The 23389-nt window shown below is 41.3% G+C and overlaps 2 protein-coding genes across 2 annotated transcripts; one reads left to right on the forward strand and one right to left on the reverse strand.

The window, feature by feature from the left end:
- Positions 1-215: 215 nt before the first annotated feature.
- cog1 (component of oligomeric golgi complex 1) lies at positions 216-12577 on the forward strand. Its single transcript, XM_083896425.1, has 15 exons — positions 216-594; positions 1482-1729; positions 1817-1998; positions 3011-3187; positions 3352-3508; positions 3708-3918; positions 3996-4359; positions 4445-4878; positions 5291-5437; positions 5527-5688; positions 5819-5943; positions 10425-10533; positions 10703-10812; positions 10914-11019; positions 12382-12577. Exons 1-15 carry the CDS (start codon positions 268-270, stop codon positions 12517-12519), a joined length of 2997 nt encoding a protein of 998 aa, XP_083752551.1. The 5' UTR covers positions 216-267; the 3' UTR covers positions 12520-12577.
- A 301-nt stretch (positions 12578-12878) lies between these two features.
- On the reverse strand, positions 12879-22369 carry rgs9a (regulator of G protein signaling 9a; the record flags this gene model as incomplete). Its single annotated transcript, XM_083896034.1, has 17 exons — positions 12879-13035; positions 13174-13256; positions 14136-14274; positions 14368-14455; positions 15942-16057; positions 16355-16468; positions 16853-16914; positions 17021-17050; positions 17623-17685; positions 17814-17895; positions 18107-18183; positions 18337-18395; positions 18723-18774; positions 20065-20171; positions 20257-20307; positions 21594-21690; positions 22301-22369. The coding sequence occupies 17 exons, from the start codon at positions 22367-22369 to the stop codon at positions 12879-12881; spliced, it is 1446 nt and encodes a 481-aa protein (XP_083752160.1).
- Positions 22370-23389: the final 1020 nt, after the last annotated feature.

Genomic DNA, 23389 nt, shown 5'->3' on the forward strand with positions numbered 1-23389 from the left:
ACATTTGCACATTTTTATTATGGTTCAATTCATGTGAAAATAAAGGTTAAACGCTTGGAAACATGTGATTGGCTCAGCGGTGCAGGTGGGCGGTGACGTTGACAATGACAGAAATATTTATTAACCAATGAACGCGTCATTTACTACTGCGTCACACCTATATTGACGTGGAAGCCGGAAGTGTGTATCCGCTTAGTCTTCCGGGTTGGCGGAGTACCCTCAGCGTTCTGAAGTTGTTGTTGTTGTTGATGTTCTGGTGGCGGAGCGATGGCCAACGACCCAGCGCTGTCCCTGCGGGTGTCGGAGATTAAGAACCCGGCCGCGCTCTTCGAGCGCTACAACACCGAGGAGATCCGCCGCGTCGAGCGCAAAGTCCGCGGCGAGATCGAGCAGAAGAAGGAGGAGCTGCGGCAGATGGTCGGTGAGCGGTACCGGGACCTCATAGACGCCGCCGACACCATCGGAGAGATGCGGCAGTGCTCGGAGAGCGTGGTCCTGTCCATCCAGGACATGCACCAGTACTGTCACGGTCTGAAACAAGGCCGAGCCGCTGTGAGCAGCAGCAGCAGCAGCAGCAGCAGCAGCAGGCAGGAGGTGAGGAGAGAACCGGAGTGACAACACCTGGCCAGAGAAATCACCTTAGCTTCACCAAACTTCACTTAAAAAAGTGACAGTTCATTCTTTTTACACGTGATTCGTAACCAGTAACCGCAGCTATGTTGTTGCTTTATGCGCAGTGTGTGTGAGAGTGAACTTTCGATCAGTTCGGCGTGGACAGAGCATCGCTATTACTATTATTGTACTAATATGCACGGCCACTTCCTGCTTTTCAGTAAGCTAGTCCGTCTACTTCCGGTTAGCTGTCAGCCAAAAAAGACTGCGAGATATTTAGCTGCCAATTATAGAATTCAGTAGAGGCTGTATATGTTTTTATTTAAAGCCATGTTGAATCCCTCAGGGCTTACTATTAAAGGACCATTTTAACATGTTTAGTCTATATATATATATATATATATATATATATATATATATATGTGTGTCAACACAAAGTAATCGCTGTTGTGTTTCTTCACATGAGCAAACAGGGCATGAATGCAGGTCAAGCTGTGTTCATAGCGCCCTCTGCTGGAAAACGCGTCAATTTAAAATAATATTTTAAATGAACTTATGAACACCAGATATTTATTAGCAGGTTTTTATGTTTATGTTATGCTAATATTTCCTTACGTCCTAAAATATAGGCCCTCTCATTGACTTCTGCTCAGTTGTAAGCTAACGCTAGCTCGACAACTGCTGCCTTGTTTGTGTATTTTGTGGCGCTGTGGTCAAACACAGCAAAGTATTTCTAATACTAAAGTACTGATGCAACAAAACCTTGTTTTGTTTATCGATGTAAAATCGCTGATTGTCTCGATAATGGGCTTTGGTGTGGGAGAGGGAGTTGTTTACGATCCCTTTTTTACTATCTCTGGTTTTTGCAGAACCAGAGGCAGTGGCAGGACAAGTTCTACACCATGGCGGCCCAGATAAAGCTCCTGCTGGAGATCCCAGAGCGCGTCTGGAGCGCCATGGAGGCGTCGCAGTACCTGCAGGCCACCCAGCTGCACCTGCTGTGCTGCCACTTGCACAGCCTGCTGCAGCTGGACAAGGCAACGGGGGGCCACTACAGCCCTGTCCTGGCCCGCTTCCCTATCCTGGTCCGCCAGGTAGCCACCACTGGTCACTTTAGGTACTCGTGTGTGTTTTCTCTCTCATGATGGTCGTGATTATAAGTGAGTGATGATCACAGGTCAGTAAGCAGCACGTCTCTCTGCAGGTCAACCATTCTGCTGGACAGCAGGTCTCTGCTGCGGGGACGGGCCGTGTCGGACCAGGCCATCGCCGAGGCCCTGGTGTCCACCATGCTGCTGGAGGACAGCTCACCGCGGCAGGCGCTGGCCGACTTCTTGCTGGCCAGGAAAGCCTCGATCCATCAGCTGCTCAACCAACCACAGCACGGTACTCCTCTCTTTTCTAGCGCCTGTCAGCATGTGGAGAGCAGAGCGGTGTCCAAGCTTTGGTGCTGTCTAACATTCCTTCACATTTTCATGGGGACATTTTATTAAAAAAATGTGCGAGTTCATGATTTTTTTCCACCTGAAAATCCATGAAATGGCGCTCTTCTATCTATTTTTGACACTTATACAAACACTATTTCAGCCCATTAACAATGGATTTTAATATAGAGCTGCAACCCCTAACGGATATTCATTTATGACAACATTTTATTGTTTATAACGGGGTTTTCTGATCTTTCCGTTCCTTAAATGTGAACTATATAGGGCAGGGGTCTCAAACTCTTATTTTGAAATGATTAAATTCAACATTTAAAGGTGCATTATGTAATAAATCTAAAGAAACTGGCCATAAAATCCTCCTAATATGTCACAGAGACTCAGGAATAATGTTCATATAACAAACTGAACTCACCAACAACAACAGTGCAGACATTTGCATTAAAAAAAATATTTTGCAGCCTGCAAATCATGTTTTGGCATTGAATTTGAATGTAGTAACCGTTTTTGGCCATATTCTTACATATGGCACCTTTAATAATATATGTATATAAGCTTGTCTGGTGTTTTAATTACAATTGTCTTCACGTATATGTTGATTTAATGTTTGTGTTTTATTTCTGTCTGTTTTTGTTATTTACAGATTCATTATGCGTCATAAATGTATTTTTTGTTGTTGTGAGGCCCCTGATTTAGGAGTTTCTTTGCTTCATTTAACAAATTAATAATTTAAACTGAATAGTTTTGGTTTGTGGACATAATGAGACGGACGAATCAATGGATTGTGTCTCGTATTGTGAGGAGCACTGTGATTCCCACACATAGTTTTAATATTTTATCGCACAATAGAGACATAAATCATCAGAGAAGTAGGATTTTTTTTTATTATTATTATAATTTTTATTTTTTAATCTTCACCAGTTCATGAGCATGTATTATTATTCTGTTGTATCCAGGTGCAGGGATCAAGGCGCAGGTGTGCAGCCTGGTGGAGCTGCTGGTCACCACCCTGTTCCAGGCCTACGCCGTCTTCTACCTGCCCCCAGAGGGAGTCCCCAGGACTGCAGAGGGCGCTCTGAGCTGCGGCATGCTCTTCTCCATCCTGGAGAACGTGACCTCCATCAGTCCTGCAGGTACAGTGTGACAAAAAATCTGCACTTGCTTCTGAATATATTTTATGTTGATGTATCTCGTAGTCGACCCAGACGAGACGATCCTCGGATTAATAGAGAGATTATTTTATTGTTGGCTTCTGCTGTAAATCCTCTCCTCCTCCTCCTCCTCCTCCATCCCTCAGCTAAAGTCCGGAAGGTGCTGCAGGAGGAGACGAGCACAGGCGGCTGGTTCAAGCACCTGCCTCCCTCCATCACCGAGTTCCAGCCCGCCCTCCGCACCCTGGCTCAGCCCATCCAGAGAGAGCAGCTGCGGGACACGCTGCAGCAGTGGATCAACACGTAAAAACCACACATCTATAATAATGATGCAGTTTTAAAAGGACAGATTTTGTCTCTTTTGAGAGAAATTTTCACAGTAAATGTCTGTAAAATAGTGCAAATTCAAGGTACTCTTTGATTTCGACTTACATTCAGTCACGTCGTTCTAATCCATATGCCAATAATCTCAGAATCTGACAGACCCGGGGTGTGCTCTCAGGTGTAAGGAGGACATTTGCCGTGGCGTCGGCGGCCTCCTGGTCTATGTGAAAAGCCTGAAGGGTCTGGCGGCCATCAGAGACGCCGTGTGGGACCTCCTCTCCACCGACTCCATCAGTCAACACTGGGGCACGGTGTGCCAGCGGCTCCTGGAGCGCCCCCTGGCCGTCTGGGACGACTTCCTCCAGCAGCTTTTCCTTCAGCGCCTACAGGTTGGCGTCACCACAGTTCCTGTGTACTGTACATAGTATTGTATTCCTCCAATAACTCCTCCCTCTTATTCCTCAAGGCCATCACCAAAGAGGAAACCGAGGCCATCTCCTCCAGCTCTGTCCAGCACCTGGTCTCGGCTCTGAGGGACCTGGAGTCTCAGAGCACCCAAACACCTGCAGGTGCGAACCCCAGCTGCAGCCGCAAGGCTCAGTACGAGGTGGACGTGGCCTCCTTCCTCTGGTCCGAGTCTCCAGGCGACCTGCTGAGTGACGCCGGCTGGGTGAGCGTGTCCCAGCGCAGGCAGCAGCAGCAGAGGAGCGGCCTGGCCATGAAGACCCAGGCCCTGACGCCTTGTGTCCAGAACTTCTGCTCGTCCATGGACGCGAAGCTGAAGGCCAGGCTGGAGGACCTCCAGTACTACCTTCCCTCCCAGGACACAGGTAGGTGGTGGAAAAACTGAAAAAGATGTGTTTTCAGTTCGGTTATTTGTGCTGGTGATAAATGATGATCTTCGGTGTTCTTCAGGGTCTGGCTCTGGACCTGCTGCTGACGCCTCATCGCCCTCCTCATTTAACCGCTTCATGGACTCTCCGGCCGTGGAGGAGGCGTTGCGCGGTGGCTCCCTGACCTGCGTCCACCACATCCTGTCCTCCATCCACGCAGAGCTGGCCGCAGCCTCGCCCGACCCCAGTCCCGCCCGCCTCAGTTCCGTCCTCTTCATGGCCAGGCTGTGCCAGTCCATGGGCGAGCTCTGTCCTAACCTGAAGCTCTGCGTCCTGGGTAAGCAGAGCGGCTCTGAGGCCCGGGTCAGAGTCGCACCGAGGCAAAGCAAGAAGCTGGGCAAAGCTAGGGCCGCTACAGAGGTCAGCCCCGCCCAGGCCAAGTGGGCGGGGCTGAAGGAGGAGCTTCTCAACTGCAGCATGGAGGCTTACCGCATCTGGAGCTCCGCCCTCTCCAAGGTTAGATGCTCACCATTCTTCAAATTAAAGGCATTCCGTTTTCTTTAAATTTGCATCCAGAAAAACCTGTGACGTTAAGGCATTTTGCGTAGTTACGGTGTTTTGAATAGTTAAGTTTTTTTGCGTAGTTGCGGTGTTTTGCGTAGTTACAGTATTTTGTGTAATTACCGTGTTTTGTATAGCTACAGTGTTTTGCGTAGTTACAGCATTTTGTGTAGTAATGGTGTTTTTTGTAGTTACAGTATTTTGCGTAATTACAGTGCGCGTAGCTCCGAGGTTTTGCGTAGCTATGGGGTTGCGTAATTATGGGGTTTTGTGTAGCTACGGGGTTTTGTGTAGTTACCATGCGTAATTACCGTGTTTCACGCAGCTACGGTGTTTCGCGTAGTTACGGTGTTTTGTGTGGTGACAGGTGTTGCTGGATAAGTTTGGCGCGGTGCTGCACACACAGTCGGCCGGTGTCATCCTCACCACGGCGACAAACTGGGAGGACCTGGAGATCCAGGAAGAGGCGGAGTCTGGGAGCAGCGTCACGTCCAAAATCCGTCTTCCTGTGCAGGTGAGTCAGACACGCACACACACAGACACACACACACAGAGGAAGTACAGTGATTTTAAACAGATGTGGACGTCTTGTGTCTCCTGCAGCTGTCCTGGTTTGTCCAGTCGCTGCTCTTCCAGCTGTGTGTGGAGGTGAACAGGGTGGGCGGTCACGCTCTGCCCCGGCCCACGCAGCAGGAGCTGCTGCACACGTGTCTGACGGGGGCTCTGCATCATTACCACAGCCTGTCACAGCAGGACCACACCAAGGTAAGGACACGCTCTTCTATTGGACTGTGAGACCCTGACGGTGATCACACGGCTGCCAGCAGGGACACAAGGAACAGATGTTTGTGTCACTTAGCCTTACATAATAACACGAACTGTCTTTCTCTTTCAGGATGATGTGTTTCCCATGACTCAGAACAGAGCCCTGCAGCTGCTCTTTGACCTCCGTTACCTCAACACCACACTGGGCAGCAGACAGGAGGAGAGCAAGAGCTCGCGCTCCCATCAAGACCCCAGGTATCACATCCTCCTTTACCTCAGAGTGTTAACTCCTAGAGTCTTGTCTGTAACATTTGAGACATTTGAGACCGACTATTATGATGGTAAATTTCAAGTCATAAAAAATACTTTTTGTTTTTTTGAAAAAAGTCAGCTCCCTGTCAAAGTGTATCAGAGCAAATGGATCATTTCCTGATTTTCAAAAATTCATTTAAATTATTCCTTAAGAGCTATGCAAATAATTTCAAGGGATCCTTGTTCAGTGCGATACCGACTATTATGATGGTAAATTTCAAGTCATTCCGAGATACTTTTTGTTTTTTTGAAAAAAGTCAGCTCACTGTCAAAGTGTATCAGAGCAAATGGATCATTTCCTGATTTTCAAAAATTCATTAAAATTATTCCTTAAGACCTTTGCAAATAATTTCAAGGGATCCTTGTTCAGGGCGATACCGACTATTATGATGGTAAATTTCAAGTCATTCCGGGATACTTTTTGTTTTTGAGTTTAAACTCAGCTCCCTGTCAAAGTGCATCAGGGCAAATGGATCATTTCCTGATTTTTTAAAAAATTCATTAAAATTATTCCTTATGAGATATGCGAATAATTTCAACGGATCCTTGTTCAGGGCGATACCAACTATTATCATGGTAAATTTCAAGTCATTCTGAGATACTTTTTGTTTTTGAGATTAAACTCAGCTCACTGTCAAAGTGCATCAGGGCAAATGGATCATTTCCTGATTTTCTAAAATTCATTAAAATTATTCCTTAAGACCTTTGCAAATTTTTTCAACGGATCCTTGTTCAGTGCGATACCGACTATTATCATGGTAAATTTCAAGTCATTCCGAGATACTTTTTGTTTTTTTGAAAAAAGTCAGCTCCCTGTCAAAGTGTATCAGAGCAAAAGGATCATTTCCGGATTTTCAAAAATTCATTAAAATTATTCCTTAAGAGCTATGCAAATAATTTCAAGGGATCCTTGTTCAGGGCGATACCGACTATTATGATGGTAAATTTCAAGTCATTCCGGGATACTTTTTGTTTTTGAGATTAAACTCAGCTCAATGTCCAAGTGCATCAGGGCAAATGGATCATTTCCTGATTTTCAAAAATTCATTAAAATTATTCCTTAAGAGATATGCAAATAATTTCAACGGATCCTTGTTAAGGGCGATACCGACTATTATCATGGTAAATTTCAAGTCATTCTGAGATACTTTTTGTTTTTGAGATTAAACTCAGCTCAATGTCCAAGTGCATCAGGGCAAATGGATCATTTCCTGATTTTCTAAAATTCATTAAAATTATTCCTTAAGACCTTTGCAAATTTTTTCAACGGATCCTTGTTCAGTGCGATACCGACTATTATCATGGTAAATTTCAAGTCATTCCGAGATACTTTTTGTTTTTTTGAAAAAAGTCAGCTCCCTGTCAAAGTGTATCAGAGCAAAAGGATCATTTCCGGATTTTCAAAAATTCATTAAAATTATTCCTTAAGAGCTATGCAAATAATTTCAAGGGATCCTTGTTCAGGGCGATACCGACTATTATGATGGTAAATTTCAAGTCATTCCGGGATACTTTTTGTTTTTGAGATTAAACTCAGCTCAATGTCCAAGTGCATCAGGGCAAATGGATCATTTCCTGATTTTCAAAAATTCATTAAAATTATTCCTTAAGAGATATGCAAATAATTTCAACGGATCCTTGTTAAGGGCGATACCGACTATTATCATGGTAAATTTCAAGTCATTCTGAGATACTTTTTGTTTTTGAGACTAAACTCAGCTCAATGTCCAAGTGCATCAGGGCAAATGGATCATTTCCTGATTTTCAAAAATTCATTAAAATTATTCTTTAGGGGATATGCAAATAATTTCAAGGGATCCTTGTTCAGGGCGATACCGACTATTATGATGGTAAATTTCAAGTCATTCTGGGATACTTTTTGTTTTTGAGATTAAACTCAGCTCACTGTCCAAGTGCATCAGGGCAAATGGATCATTTCCTGATTTTCAAAAATTCATAAAAATTATTCCTTAAGAGATTTGCAAATTTTTTCAACGGATCCTTGTTCAGGGCCATGCCGACTATTATCATGGTAAATTTCAAGTCATTCTGAGATACTTTTTGTTTTTTTGAAAAAAGTCAGCTCACTGTCAAAGTGCATCAGAGCAAATGGATCTTTCCTGATTTTCAAAAATTCATTAAAATTATTCCTTAAGAGCTATGCAAATAATTTCAAGGGATCCTTGTTCAGGGCGATACCGACTATTATGATGGTAAATTTCAAGTCATTCCGGGATACTTTTTGTTTTTGAGATTAAACTCAGCTCAATGTCCAAGTGCATCAGGGCAAATGGATCATTTCCTGATTTTCAAAAATTCATAAAAATTATTCCTTAAGAGATTTGCAAATTTTTTCAACGGATCGTTGTTCAGGGCCATACCAACTATTATCATGGTAAATTTCAAGTCATTCTGAGATACTTTTTGTTTTTGAGATTAAACTCAGCTCACTGTCAAAGTGCATCAGGGCAAATGGATCATTTCCTGATTTTCAAAAATTCATTAAAATTATTCCTTAAGAGATATGCAAATTTTTTCAACGGATCCTTGTTCAGGGCGATACCGACTATTATCATGGTAAATTTCAAGTCATTCCGAGATACTTTTTGTTTTTTTGAAAAAAGTCAGCTCCCTGTCAAAGTGTATCAGAGCAAAAGGATCATTTCCGGATTTTCAAAAATTCATTAAAATTATTCCTTAAGAGCTTTGCAAATAATTTCAAGGGATCCTTGTTCAGGGCGATACCGACTATTATGATGGTAAATTTCAAGTCATTCCGGGATACTTTTTGTTTTTGAGATTAAACTCAGCTCAATGTCCAAGTGCATCAGGGCAAATGGATCATTTCCTGATTTTCAAAAATTCATTAAAATTATTCCTTAAGAGATATGCAAATAATTTCAACGGATCCTTGTTAAGGGCGATACCGACTATTATCATGGTAAATTTCAAGTCATTCTGAGATACTTTTTGTTTTTGAGATTAAACTCAGCTCAATGTCCAAGTGCATCAGGGCAAATGGATCATTTCCTGATTTTCAAAAATTCATTAAAATTATTCTTTAGGGGATATGCAAATAATTTCAAGGGATCCTTGTTCAGGGCGATACCGACTATTATGATGGTAAATTTCAAGTCATTCTGGGATACTTTTTGTTTTTGAGATTAAACTCAGCTCAATGTCCAAGTGCATCAGGGCAAATGGATCATTTCCTGATTTTCAAAAATTCATAAAAATTATTCCTTAAGAGATTTGCAAATTTTTTCAACGGATCCTTGTTCAGGGCCATGCCGACTATTATCATGGTAAATTTCAAGTCATTCTGAGATACTTTTTGTTTTTTTGAAAAAAGTCAGCTCACTGTCAAAGTGCATCAGAGCAAAAGGATCATTTCCTGATTTTCAAAAATTCATTAAAATTATTCCTTAAGAGCTATGCAAATAATTTCAAGGGATCCTTGTTCAGGGAGATATCGACTATTATGATGGTAAATTTCAAGTCATTCCGGGATACTTTTTGTTTTTGAGATTAAACTCAGCTCAATGTCCAAGTGCATCAGGGCAAATGGATCATTTCCTGATTTTCAAAAATTCATTAAAATTATTCCTTAAGAGATATGCAAATAATTTCAACGGATCCTTGTTAAGGGCGATACCGACTATTATCATGGTAAATTTCAAGTCATTCTGAGATACTTTTTGTTTTTGAGATTAAACTCAGCTCAATGTCCAAGTGCATCAGGGCAAATGGATCATTTCCTGATTTTCTAAAATTCATTAAAATTATTCTTTAGGGGATATGCAAATAATTTCAAGGGATCCTTGTTCAGGGCGATACCGACTATTATGATGGTAAATTTCAAGTCATTCTGAGATACTTTTTGTTTTTTTGAAAAAAGTCAGCTCACTGTCAAAGTGTATCAGAGCAAATGGATCATTTCCTGATTTTCAAAAATTCATTAAAATTATTCCTTAAGAGCTATGCAAATTTTTTCAACGGATCCTTGTTCAGGGCGATACCGACTATTATCATGGTAAATTTCAAGTCATTCTGAGATACTTTTTGTTTTTTTGAAAAAAGTCAGCTCACTGTCAAAGTGCATCAGAGCAAATGGATCATTTCCTGATATTCAAAAATTCATTAAAATTATTCCTTAAGAGATATGCGAATAATTTCAAGGGATCCTTGTTCAGGGAGATACCGACTATTATGATGGTCAATTTCAAGTGTTTCCGAGATACTTCTTGTTTTTGAGACTAAACTCGGCTCACTGTCAAAGTGCATTAGGGCAAATGGATCATTTCATTCAATTTCGTTAGGTTTAAAATAATCAAGTAAATCAAGAAATAGTAACTGTTAGCAAATAAGTTTTATTTCTTCCTTGAGCAGTGTTTAGAAAGTTTGTTTCTCTGTTTCTCCTCCAGATTCCACGAGCTCTGTGATTGGCTGGAGAGCTTCATTGACCCCTTTGACCTGGACGTGTTCACACCTCTGCTGAACGCCAACCTCAACCGCCTGTCGCAGAGGACCTCGGTACTTTCTTAGCCCTTTATCGTCAGAGAAACAACTGCAGTACAGATGTTTTAACGATTTCCTCAGTGGCTCCGCCCAAACCTTAAATCGGGACTCTGATTACTCTTATTATACCCGATCCATGCTCTCCCTGGAGGACTAACATCCTGTTGCCGTGTGTGTGTTCCAGGTGCTGTTCGGGCTGATCACGGGCTCAGAGAAGCAGTTTGTGTCGCGGAGCAGCAGCGTCAACTCTCAGGAACCTTACAACATCCTGCCGCTCGCCAGCAGCCAGATCAGGTCAGAGGTCAACAACAACAACAACAACACAATCCGGCTCGGATTGGTTACGTTGTGTTTACATCGATGTTTTTTCCATCCACTTCCTGTCAAACCTGCAGGTTCGGGCTGCTGCCGCTCAGCATGTCCAACGAGAGGAAGTCGAAGATCTCCTCCTCCTCCTCCTCCTCCTCCTCCTCCAGGAGTTCTGAGGTTCCTCGCCAGCTGGTGAGTAAGAGCGACCGCTGCCCCCTGCTGGCTGCAGGGGGACACAGCGTTTTATTGCACTTCTGTCTCCCATTTCTCTTTATTTTCACTGTTTGTCTTCACTCGGGGTGAACGATATCTGTCACATCCTCTGTCCTCCAGCATTTCTCAGTGTGAGAGACGCACAGGCAAGTCCATCCGTGTGTGTGTGTGTGTGTGTGTGTGTGTTAGTGTGTGTTAGTTGTGTTGGTAGCGGTGTCTTGCTTTACAAACTCTGCAGTGTGTGTTTTGCAGTGTTGTGATTCGATGATTTGCACAAATGACAATCGGCATGTTAACACGGGGTTCCCGCAGGTCCTTGAAATTTAAAAAAAATCACCCTAAATAGACATGGGTCATTGAAAGTGCTTGGATTTTATGCAAGAAAGTAGTTTGTTACGACGCCACCTACTGTTTCACGCCCTGCGTTGCTTGATGTATGTAGACTAAGCCGACGCCGTCCACCGTCTCTCTCTCTCTCTCTGCCGTTGATGTGAGATTCCAGAACGGTGAGCGAGTAAAGTTGAGCAAGAGAGCAAACCATGACTCACGCTCTTACAAGTTACCACTTTCCCATCTTTAGCCGTGTCCTGCAGGGTATCCGCAGGGTCTTAAAAAGTCTTATATCCCCCAAAAAAGTCTTAAACCTTTATTTAAAACATGCATAAACTTCAGTCTCGCTTTCAAATGTTTATATTTTTGAGGATGCGATAACAACAATAACTACAACACGGAACTAAAGTAGGTCACCTGTGCTGCCCGGTGACAATTTATCGAGCACCACTAGCTAGTGTGCTGTGCGCGCGCCGCGGTGTGTTACAGTTTAGCATAGCATAGCAGCGGAGAAAACTTAATGAAAGCCCACAGCTAAGCCGAACGATTTATGGCTCCAATTTTCCTTCATGTCTTTTCTGCTTTTTTTTTGCCAGTATGGATTTGAAATGTGTCTTACGTTTTATTCATTATGGTCTTTAAAAATTTTAAATTTGACTTGTTGAAACCTGCAGTGACCGTGTCCTGGAAAGTCCTTGAATTTGATGTCAACCAAGGTGTGGGAACCCTGGTTAATTAATCACTTACAAAATGAATGCCGTGAAGAGTTTTTCTTCTCTGATTTTAATATATCGTCTAGTTTATTTTGCTCCATATAACAAATAAATGATCAAAACTGAATGATTTTAGTTTGCGGACAAAACAGAGTTATCATTTCCAGGTTTGGGAAACACTGATCAATGTTTTTATTAAATGTAAATAAACAGTTTGCTTGTCCTCTGTATTCTCGTGCATCGACGAATCCATAACAATGACAGAAATCTTCATCTGTCTGCCCTCCGTCCCCCTCAGGCTCCGCCCCCCTCTGTGGTCCGCGTGGAGGACACATTCCGGCCGGGCAGCCTCTTCAGACAGCTGGCCAATCAGGACGAAGACACGGCGGCTCCGTCTCTGTTCAAACTGAGCTGGCTCTCTGGCATGGCCAAGTAATCGCGACACGTTCACCGTCACACACAGGACTTTTTACTGAGCTTTGTCAAAAATAATATGTAATATAATAAATTCTGTCTTCTTTTTTTTTGGAGAAAAAAAAGGCTTCTTTATGTGTGTTTATATCATCTTTATTCACTCAGAAGATTGTTGTGCTCTGTTGTTTTGAATTTGCAGGATCGTACATAGATAGTTGAATATAATCTGACGGGAATCCTAAATCTTATGCTTAGTATTAAGTGTTTACACACACTCATATGGAGTTTATATGGATGGAAAACATGACAATAATAAGATAAAATCAGACATTATAAAGCATCTGATACGTCTAATTTTGCTCATGTACCCATGGACGTCTTCTACTTCTTCCTGTCGATTTTGCTCATCATGGCCTTGACGTCGACCGGAGCGGAGGCAGCGGCTGCTTTAGCCTTTTCTTCCTCCTCCTGGTGCCACAGGATGATGGGATGGATGCCCACGCCTCGGTTCTGAGCGTTTTGCTCCAGCTGGGCTGAACTGGTGGATGGAGAGAGGGAGAAGAAGAGTGTTGTTGTTGTTGTTGTTTTTTTCGCGGTAAAAATCACAAAATTGCACATTCATTCAAAAGCAAGAAAAGAAAGGGAAAAAATAAGTGAAAAGAGCGCAGTCGCTAACCTGAAGTTATGAGACTCAGGGTTCAGCGACTTCTTCTGGATGTCTTTGTACACCGGAGACTTGAGGTAACGGAAGAAAGTGTCCTGCAACAACACAAGACTGATGAGATTGGTAGATACTATAGATAGTTAGATGGATAGATACTATAGATAGTTAGAGGGATAGTTCGCTCGCTAGTATGATGGCTCGCTCTATAGATAGATAGATACTGTAGATGGATGATTATTGGCTAGTATGATGGCTGGCTAGATAGATAGTATCATGGCTAGCTAGCTAGCTTGCTTGCTCGATAGATAGATAGATAGATAGATAGTATGACGGCTAGCTAGATAGCTTGCTTGATAGATAGATAGATGGCTAGTATCATGCTAGCTAGCTAGCTTGCTCGATAGATACTGTAGATAGATGGATAGTTAGCTAGCTAGTATGATGCTAGATAGATAGCTTGCTCAATAGATAGATAGATAGATATTTGGCTAGTATCATGGCTAGCTAGCTCTATAGATACTGTAGATAGATGGATAGTTAGCTAGCTAGTATGATGGCTAGATAGATAGACAGATGGGTAGGTGGGTAGACAGATTTGGGGGCTAAAGCTGAATCTTTTAGTATAAGTAAAACTAAATCCATAACCCAATGTCTTTTTTTCCAGGTGAAATCTAGTCAACATGTGTTTGTAGTCATTTGTCATTTGTTAAGTAGTATGTAGTATTTAAGTATTGAATTTATACATGTTGTGATAAAAATATGTACATCTACTGCCTCTCTGGTCAAACGCCTGCTATTGCGTTCACATTTTGTCATTGGCTATACTGGTGCACTCTGACATCATCCGTGTCAGATTTCACTACCAGGCCACGCCCCCTTAACCACTCTGCAGTCTCAAATCAGGCATTGGGTGGAGTTCACTGCAGACGACGGGGTTTGGTTTGTCTTTCAGTTATTAAATCACTCTAACGCACCTTTTTCATGAGCAGGAAGACGTGAGTCTGCGCAGCATCCAGCACGTAGCGGTGAGGATGCTCCAGGCCTTTCACCGTCAGACCCATGGTCCGACCGTCAATGTTGATCCAACGAGGAGCACCGGGGGCCAGGAAGGTCCTGAACACACACACACACACACACGGTCAGGGTTCATATGACGTCAGAGGACGCTCCTTTAGCCATAACCATAACTAGCACTGGCACACTTACTTGAAGATGGTCTCAGCTTTGGATCTCATAGATGACGCCGTTCCCCACCTGAGTTCTTCAGCTGCTTCCCAAAAAGCCAAGTTCTCCCCTGAGACACAGTTAGTTATTTTATAAATGATATATAATGAGCATATTAGGAACTTCACAGTGACACTAATTGCTTCCTCAATTTTGCGCTCACTTCTTTGTTTTACTTTGTTCAACGTTGTCTGTTTGCTGCACTTTGAGTCTGTCTAAGGTCATTTACTCTCCGCTGCAACTGCTGACTGTGTAAAACCTGATAATGTTGTTATTTCCCCCCCAAAATGTAATAGAAATCTCTTCATAAGTCCATAATATAATAACGTGCACTTCCTAATAATGTGATAATATCTGCACTGATGATGTTATAAATGATTACATTCATGGGATGTGACTACATTATTAGGTTAGCATTATTTTTGCAGAGCCCGATAACGCAATAATATCTAATGTCTAATATTGTAATAACTTTTTATATAAACTCTCTCTTCTTCAGACAGGTCACTTCCACCCAAGTTTCCACTCATTCATGTGAGCAGCGCCACCGTGAGGAGACATCGAGTAGCGACGCCCGGCAAATGAAACTGGTAAGGACTTTAGCACTTTTAATTTATTAAAGTATTGATATTTGACCTGTCTCATCGACAGGGCCGGCCCCAAGGCATAAGCGAACTAAGCTGCTGCTTAGAGCCCCCTGACCACTAGAGGGCTCCCAAGAGCAATTAACTAAAAAAAAAAAAAGTTTGGATTGCTCCCCATTTTTACCAAAGCTTTTCACAGTTTTTACATAGTTGTCAGATGTGATTATTTAACTTTATATTTTATTTATAAACCATTTTTATGACCTTGTTCCAGGTGCCTCTGTTGATTTACATTATTATTGAAGTATTTGTCTGATATTTATTTGTTTATTTTATTTAATGCTGTGTTTTTTTTACATATAAAAGTCAAATCTTCGTATTACAGGAGTGTATTTTGAATCCCCCCAAAGATTGTGCACATTTTTAGATTTTCAGACCTTAATATCTTAATATTTTATTTATAAACTGTTTGGTTTTATGTATTGATTCTCTGTGTCACCAGTAGGGGGAGTTGCTGAGTTTGCCAAATATTAATTGAAAGATTTTTGTTTGTAAGTTTGTAAATCTGGTGTCTGCTTCCATGCAACAAAAAGTTCTCACACTTAGTTTTACAAGTGTATTCGTATTTGTGACAGAGTAGAATAAGTAGAATAACTTTAGTATAGTAGGTGTGTGAATGATCAATAATTATTAATATTGGCAGTAACAGAGGGCCCCAAAATCAAATTTTGCTTAGGGCCCCATGGAGGCTTGGGCCGGCCCTGCTCATCGATGATTGTATTCCACGAGGAAGGACGACAATATATCACAATAAATCGATATTTTGACCCGCCCCTAACATCGGATACACAACATATATATACTGTATTGTGTAGTTTTAGCCCAGCATTAATTCAACACTTCTCGGATGTTTTGAGGTGATAACGTAATTAGCATTTGAGTTTTTTTTTTAAAAATTTTAAAGAAACATACCACTGAACTCCTTCTTCAGGAAGATCTTGAAGTCGTCTCGGCCTCGCAGGTCGTTCAGCAGCTCAAACAAGCTGAAGGACCAGCGCTCCACCCTCATCTTAGTGGGCAAGTCAACTCTGAACGCACACACACACACACACACACACAACACAGTATCACTCCATGTAGCGTGGTAAAACCTAAATCAATAAAATATACTCATGATGGGCCTTTCTAGCAATAAATACTATATTTGAATTTGCTAAACTCCAGTGCATGAGAGCTAGTAGAAGTAATGTAGGGTCAAACGGGAGCAGCTAAAGAGATGCATTCAAGGACCTTGGTAAATTTCAAAAGGGAGTGATGTTTTCAGCTTACTGTCTGACTCGTACTGTACCATTTTACTGATGAGGCTGGTTATTTTGCTACTATACCTTCTCGTGTTGAGATTCCAGTAAGCATCACTGTCTGTTTGCCAGGGGTTGCTGGGTAAACACGGAGCCAGGAAGGGGTCGTGGGTTTTGTACGTCGTGACGTACTTGACCAGTCTGCAAAAAAAAAAACGTAACCGTGATCACGCTTTGTTAATCACGCTTTAAAATGTTTCTATGGTGTAACTAAACCCCCTAAACCACAGTAGTTTTTCCAGGTATAAACCAGTGTATATGTGTATTTAGATAATGTTAAATAGTAACAGTTTAGTGTAAAATATTGAAATTATTAATTATACATTAAAAATCTACTACCTCCCTCAGCTCTCAGCCCACTTCTTAGGCATTTTTCAAAATCAGGCATTGGACGTAGTTAGCTGCAGAATCTTGGCTAAACTAGTTACACACAGTTAATCCTGCTCTTACAAGAACAACACATTTAAATTGTTATTATAATAATAATAATACGTTCCCTGTAAGGGAGGTAGCAGATGAACTTACGCTCCAAGAGACACGCTTGATTTAACCTTTGACCTCATGATGGCTTGTTGGAAGAACACGTTCTGGAATAAAACAGGAAAACAAACAATACCATTTATTAATAAACTATATACATATATATGTATATATCTATATATATGTATATAGCTATGATACTTCATGTCTTACCATGCGTCTGTACTGGTCGAAGCTGATTTTCTGAAGACAACAACAACAACAACAATAACAGAGACGTTAGTTTTAACGGAAACTACATTTACAGTGTCACCATTTCCTGGAGGGACTGACTAAAGACTAGATGGACCATTCATTCATTCATTCATTCATTCATTCATTCATTCATTCATTCATTCATTCACTTGAATCTACTTTACACACAAAAATCACAGTCTAGGGTAAAAGAAAGACGGTATTTTTTCTGGTCACATTACTCGCTTGTCATCAGCGTACGATCTGTCTGAAAGCAGAAAAAGAAAGAAGAAGAAAAAAATCAAGCAAATGATTCTAGCGTCTGATTATCTGTGTAAAGAATGTGAAAATGATCTAATACTGTAGAATGTGATGATGTAAATAATAAGCAGCAACGGCCATTTTCAGGTTAGGCCAGGAGTGTGTGTGTGTGTGTGTGTGTGTGTGTGTGTGTGTGTGTGTGTGTGTGTGTGTGTGTGTGTGTGTGTGTGTGTGTGTGTGTGTGTGTGTGTGTGTGTGTGTGTGTGTGTGTGTGTGTGTGTGTGTGTGTGTGTGTGTGTGTGTGAATACTGACCTGTTACCTGATTTTCTTCAGGATCAACGAGACGCTCCGGACCACAGTCCATCGCACTGTGAGTATGCCGCTGCTACACACACACACACACACACACGCACACACACACAGAGAAAAGTCCATGATAAACGTAATATAATTACATGACTATAATAAGATCTACATTGAATATAAACACACACACACACACACACTGACCGGAGGCCTGTTCAGTATCCAGTAAGCTCTCTCTTGGCAGTCAAACACCACGCGATCTGGCTTCTTTCGCTCCTTACCAGCCCTGACACACACACACACACACACACACACACACACACACACACACACACACACACACACACACACACACACACACACAAAATGAAGTGTTAGTACAAGTAAGATTACCTCCCTAGATATATTCTGCACATGTACACACAGAGTGTGTGTGTGTGTGCAGTATTGCATTATGAAGCCCGGGCTGACTTCCTCAGTGCGATGCCTTCACATACCTGTACTGTTCGGTGGCCTGCATCACGATGAAGTCCCACTTGTGGTTCAGCCATTTATGGAGATGGTCGTAATGAGCCTGGTTTCAAACACACACACATACACACACACACAGTGGCTGCAGAATCAATCTACATCTGCTGCAGCTGGAGAAGCCATCAGCTGTTTAAAATAACAGCAGTTTGCCACCACCAGGGGGCTACACCTGCTGCTGGTGTGAGAAGGAACGCACCTGTTCATAAGGTTCTAGCATGCCTTTCTTTCGGATGTTCCTCTTGGCCAGATAAATAGCTGCGATCACACAAATGAAATGCAAAAAAAAAATCACATTAAAACATGGCAATATCTAAATCTCAAGCAGTCCTGTTACATCAGCAAAAATAATAATAATAATGGCATTTTAAATGGGAAATTTGAATTAATGGCACTTAGCTGCTTAGTTTCTGTGGTTAAAGAAACACAACAAAAGTGCTTTGTGAAATCACCACTCAGAACCTGCAGGCCCATCATAAAACTAGACATCAGGCATCTGAGCTTGTGACTCATCAGTCTCCCTGTTTGTTTCCTTGCACAGAGTCACTGAAGCTGCTGTTTTTTCCTGTTCTATCTACTATTTACCATAGTCGGTGTCCTCTGAGACCCATTTCTGAGTCGGCCAGAAGTAGGGCGTCTGAAAAAAGATCATTGTTGTGTGAAACGGACGATCCTACAGTCTATCAACGTGAAGAATAACACATATCAGTAATGCTATGATAGTAATAGCACTTTTGGGACATTTGCTCAGTCATTCACCAAACTGACTATGTTTACATAAAGGGGGGGGAATTCCAATTCCTATCTTAACCCTCAATCTCAAAAATGTGTGCTCCCTCTAGTGCAAGTGCTGTCCCGATTCTCAGAAAAATTAAGTTGAGGGCCAAGTTTAAGGGCTGTATCGCCCTCAATATTGAGATTTTCTGAAACCACCCTTGGGAGCAAGGGCTACCCAGAATGCATTGCGTATTTTGACATAACAAAGATGCAGCTAAACGAGTACGCTACAAATGAAGTATTTTCTTTGTTAATAGAGATATAAAAATAATGAAAACCATTGTATTATCTTAGTTTAGGCCCATATTATGGATTACTGACGTCATTGTTGTGTAACATTTATTTTTTTATTTTACGATCTTTTGTCAATAGTCGGCCGGTGCGGACAAGCGATGGTTTGCTATGGTTTACTTTTCAATAAGTCGTGGTGTGTGGTAACTGTCAGCTGAATATTTGTATGAGTATCATCTTATAACTAACTGACAACCTAATAACTTGACTGACAAACGGATCGTAATAAATAATCCTGACGTAAATGTGTTCTTCTTCTTCTTCTTTTTTGGAGTTGACAGACTGGACGCAGCTTTGGCGTTATTCTGCCCCCTACAGTCTGAAGACGTATCTGCGTTTAAGGGGTGTCCCATTTCTCAGTGACAAAATAACCCTCAACACTTGGTTTTGAGGCCAGTTAAGATTAAGGGTTAAGATAGGAATTGGAATTGGCCCAAAAACATATGACTTAAGCCTACTATTTTGGCGCTCACAAGCACTGAGTGTAGCTAGGGTTAGGGCAAACACAAATGACTGATTTACTGTGAAACATATACGACAGAGGTGCTATTAATGGGAGTAAAAATAGCAGTGAGCAGTGTCTGTAGAGTGGCAGCCATTTTGGAATCCCAAAATTACTGAGGTTACTCCCAGTTTCCGAGTTGGTCTCAAGTAGGGCTTCCCACGCTACCTGGGTACTGAGAGGCAGGGGCCACCATGGAAACCATGGACAAACCCATTTGGGACCCATATTGTCAGTCTGAATATATCCCTTAACTGGGCAATCATTTGTTGGCCACTTTCATACGATCACTGTCTGTATCTATTTTGCAAAGTAAGTAAGAATCAAAGGCAAAAAAAGGCAAAGGTTCGGTTTTACCTGGAAGCGGTAGAGGCTGTCGTCGTTGCACATGACCAGCTTCTTGTGGTTCTGCAGGGGGTAGACGTAGCCGTAGGCCACCAACATGGTGCCAAAGACGTTAGCCTCTGGAACAGCACAGACAGGGGGCAGCAGAGGTCACAATTTCATTTTTTTTTGTCTTTGAATCTTCTCCGTTTACAATTCTCCTACCTTCTGTCGGAGTCTTCATCTTGTCGGCAATCCATGCAATTGTGTCCTTACCTGTGTGGACAATGAGACAATTCACACAGGTAGGGGTGTTAGTTGGTGCCATCACACCCCCCCCCCACACTTGACTATCTGTAGGGACAATGCAGGACAAAATAAAAAGCAGCAGCCTGAAGACACAAACACACATAAATAACTCAAACTAACAGTCATTATGGCTGAATCACACCATTCTCAACTGTTTGTAGTGCTTATTACTCACATCACATGGTAGCTTTGCTCTATATTCAATGCTAACCTTTGCCCTTGCTGGACTTACAGTGGATTAAAGCACGGCCTTGCCTCCTAAAGCTCCATCCAGATCTTATCCAATTGTGTGTTTAGCCTTATTTAGCCTGTGTTAGCAGCTTAGACAGTGAAGGCAGCCTGTCAGAGGCTCCACGCACTCTTGTGCTTTAAGAGAATTCTAATTCTAGTTTTTCAATTTTCTGATTATGGTTGTATTACTTATTGATTCGTATTAATAAAGTTCCACCGCATTTTACTGTAAATAACCTGTAGACAAAAGTACAATTTGCAGCCAAAAAATAAGGCTGAACAAACACACAAATGGAACACAGCAAACGTCACCAACCCCGACAGGATTCTAAGATGGCCGCCACCGTTCAAACGCTGCTACTTTTATTTAGCGCTAACAGCACTTCTGTCTCATTTGTTTCACAGTGAATCGGTCGTACACATAGTCTGGTTTAATTTGTAATCTGCGGACACTAACAAAAAAAACATGTTGTTAGTGACTGGTATTGCTAACAATGGCTAACTGACAATGGATTGTTAGCTAGCTAGTATGATGGCTAGATAGATAGATAGATAGATAGATAGATAGATAGATAGATAGATAGATAGATAGATAGATAGATAGATAGATAGATAGATAGATAGATAGATCGATAGATCGATAGATCGATAGATCGATAGATAGATAGATAGATAGATAGATGGATGGATGGATAGATGATAGATAGATAGATAGATAGATAGATAGATAGATAGATAGATAGATAGATAGATAGATAGATAGTATGATGGCAAGATAGATAGATAGATAGATAGATAGATAGATAGATAGATAGATAGATAGATAGATAGATAGATAGATAGATAGATAGATAGATAGATAGATAGATAGATAGATAGATAGATAGATAGTATCATGGCTAGATAGATAGATAGATAGATAGATAGATAGATAGATAGATAGATAGATAGATAGATAGATAGATAGATAGATAGATAGATAGATAGATAGATAGATAGATAGATAGATAGATAGATCTCACCAGTGATGACATGTGGGATGGTCGTGACGTTGAGTTTCTGCTCTGAGCTTTTCACTCCACTTTTTGGGTCCTGCATCTCCACCACAATGACCTCCAGCTGGAAAACAGTGCACTTATTGATATCATCCAGAGAACAGTTAATAAAGTTTGTTAGCGTCACATACATTCGCCTGTATATTCAGCTCAGAAACCCATGTTTCAGTTAGAAAAAGTAGAGCATGGTAGCCATTTTGGCAGGAAATCTATGCATTGAAAGTGTACAATGTTGGATGTTGGGGATTTTTTATACATTATATATATATATGTTATATGTTTCTTTTGAAAATGCATTGGCTCAATTTCAGGGGTTTATACGTTTCCAAACACAGTCATTAAAGCAGATCTTTGGGGTACATCATTTTCCATTATCCATTGTCTACTGCTTTATCCTCACTGTCACTAAAGATAGTGAATAATAGTTTGTGTTGATAATCCAGCCTCAGAAACCTACAATCTAGCTTCAACGTTTGGTGCCTGAGGTGAGAAAAACATGTTTAAATGTATTAACTGCAGTTTCCATTGTTTAAAGGCCAGTGTTTTACAGAAATCTAATCCAACTTTCACATTTGACATCAAATGCACATTAAGGATCATTCTAATATACACAATTAATAAATTGCACTTAATATAAAGCCCAGCCAAAGACGATATGATGATAAACCACTCACCTTTTTCAGGCAGTGCATGCGCGGCCGGAAGTGCTGCACACAGTCAGGGCGAACTGTTCTGATCGTCATATCTGCAGACAAATGGAGACTCGATCAGAAATGAATAGATAGATAACTAAATAAATAAATAAATCCCGGTGTGAAATAGTCCACTGGAGAGAACAGTGTGTGTGAGGACTGTAAGACAAGATGTCAAGGATGGATTTATCAGGCACAGCAGTCAGCAGCAGTGAACCTCTTATCCCCTCAGTAATTATAGAGAAAAGCTGGTTCTTAAATTAACTTCTGTGAGGAGAGAGTCAGTGGCAGCACTTAACTGACCATGCTTTAACTGACCATGCTTTAACTGACCATGCACTGAGGCTGCAGTGTGTCACAGTCACCTAAGAATTTGTGGGTTGTTTTGATGACGTATCAACACAATTAATTAATGTAAAAAGACCAGTAGACATAATTATAAAACACTTTGATTTGCAAAATTCCTTTTTGACCTATATTTATTTGAAAACACTACAAAGATAAGATATTTAATGTTCAAATTATAAACTTTATTTTTTTTTTGTTGTTGCAAATATTCACTCAATACAGTCATACTCCCATATGTGACTAACTCAAACGGTTTAGTATTAAAGCTGCAAATAATATTTCATTTGATTATTGATTCATATTTAAATGATGTCTTTAATTAGAAAAGTGCTCAGATTCAGAGATGCTGTAGTAATCTGTGCGACCCGCCCAAGAGCTGGAAGCGTGGGCGCGCTCCCGTGTTGTATCGTGAGCGCGCCTCTAGAGCCACTGTACTGTTCGGGCTCGTGCTGCCTTCACGTGTGCTGGGAAAAAAAACAACACTCTTCGGGTTTTGGTTCTGGCGCACACACTACAACTATTACTATTACTAACACAGTATTTTGTGATACACTTAAATACACGCATATGCAGTATGTATTGTAAATGTATATGTATATGTTAAAGTACTAAAATATTGTTTTAATAAAATAGTTCATTTGAAATGTTCTTTAAGTAAAAGTTACTTAGTTACTTTGCGTGGGGTGCGGAATTTTTATTTTTACTCAGTAACGAAGTACAATA

This window comes from Microchirus variegatus (assembly GCF_963457635.1).
Source record: "Microchirus variegatus genome assembly, chromosome: 10".
Taxonomy (NCBI): domain Eukaryota; kingdom Metazoa; phylum Chordata; class Actinopteri; order Pleuronectiformes; family Soleidae; genus Microchirus; species Microchirus variegatus.

Excerpts from the sequence above, each read along its gene's own strand:
- cog1 (XM_083896425.1), top strand. The coding sequence starts at position 268 with ATGGCCAACGACCCAGCGCTGTCCCTGCGGGTGTCGGAGATTAAGAAC. Across the intron at positions 3,509-3,707 it reads CTGCAGCAGTGGATCAACAC|GTGTAAGGAGGACATTTGCC; the intron begins GTAAAAACCACA and ends GTGTGCTCTCAG. Across the intron at positions 5,944-10,424 it reads CGCTCCCATCAAGACCCCAG|ATTCCACGAGCTCTGTGATT; the intron begins GTATCACATCCT and ends TTTCTCCTCCAG.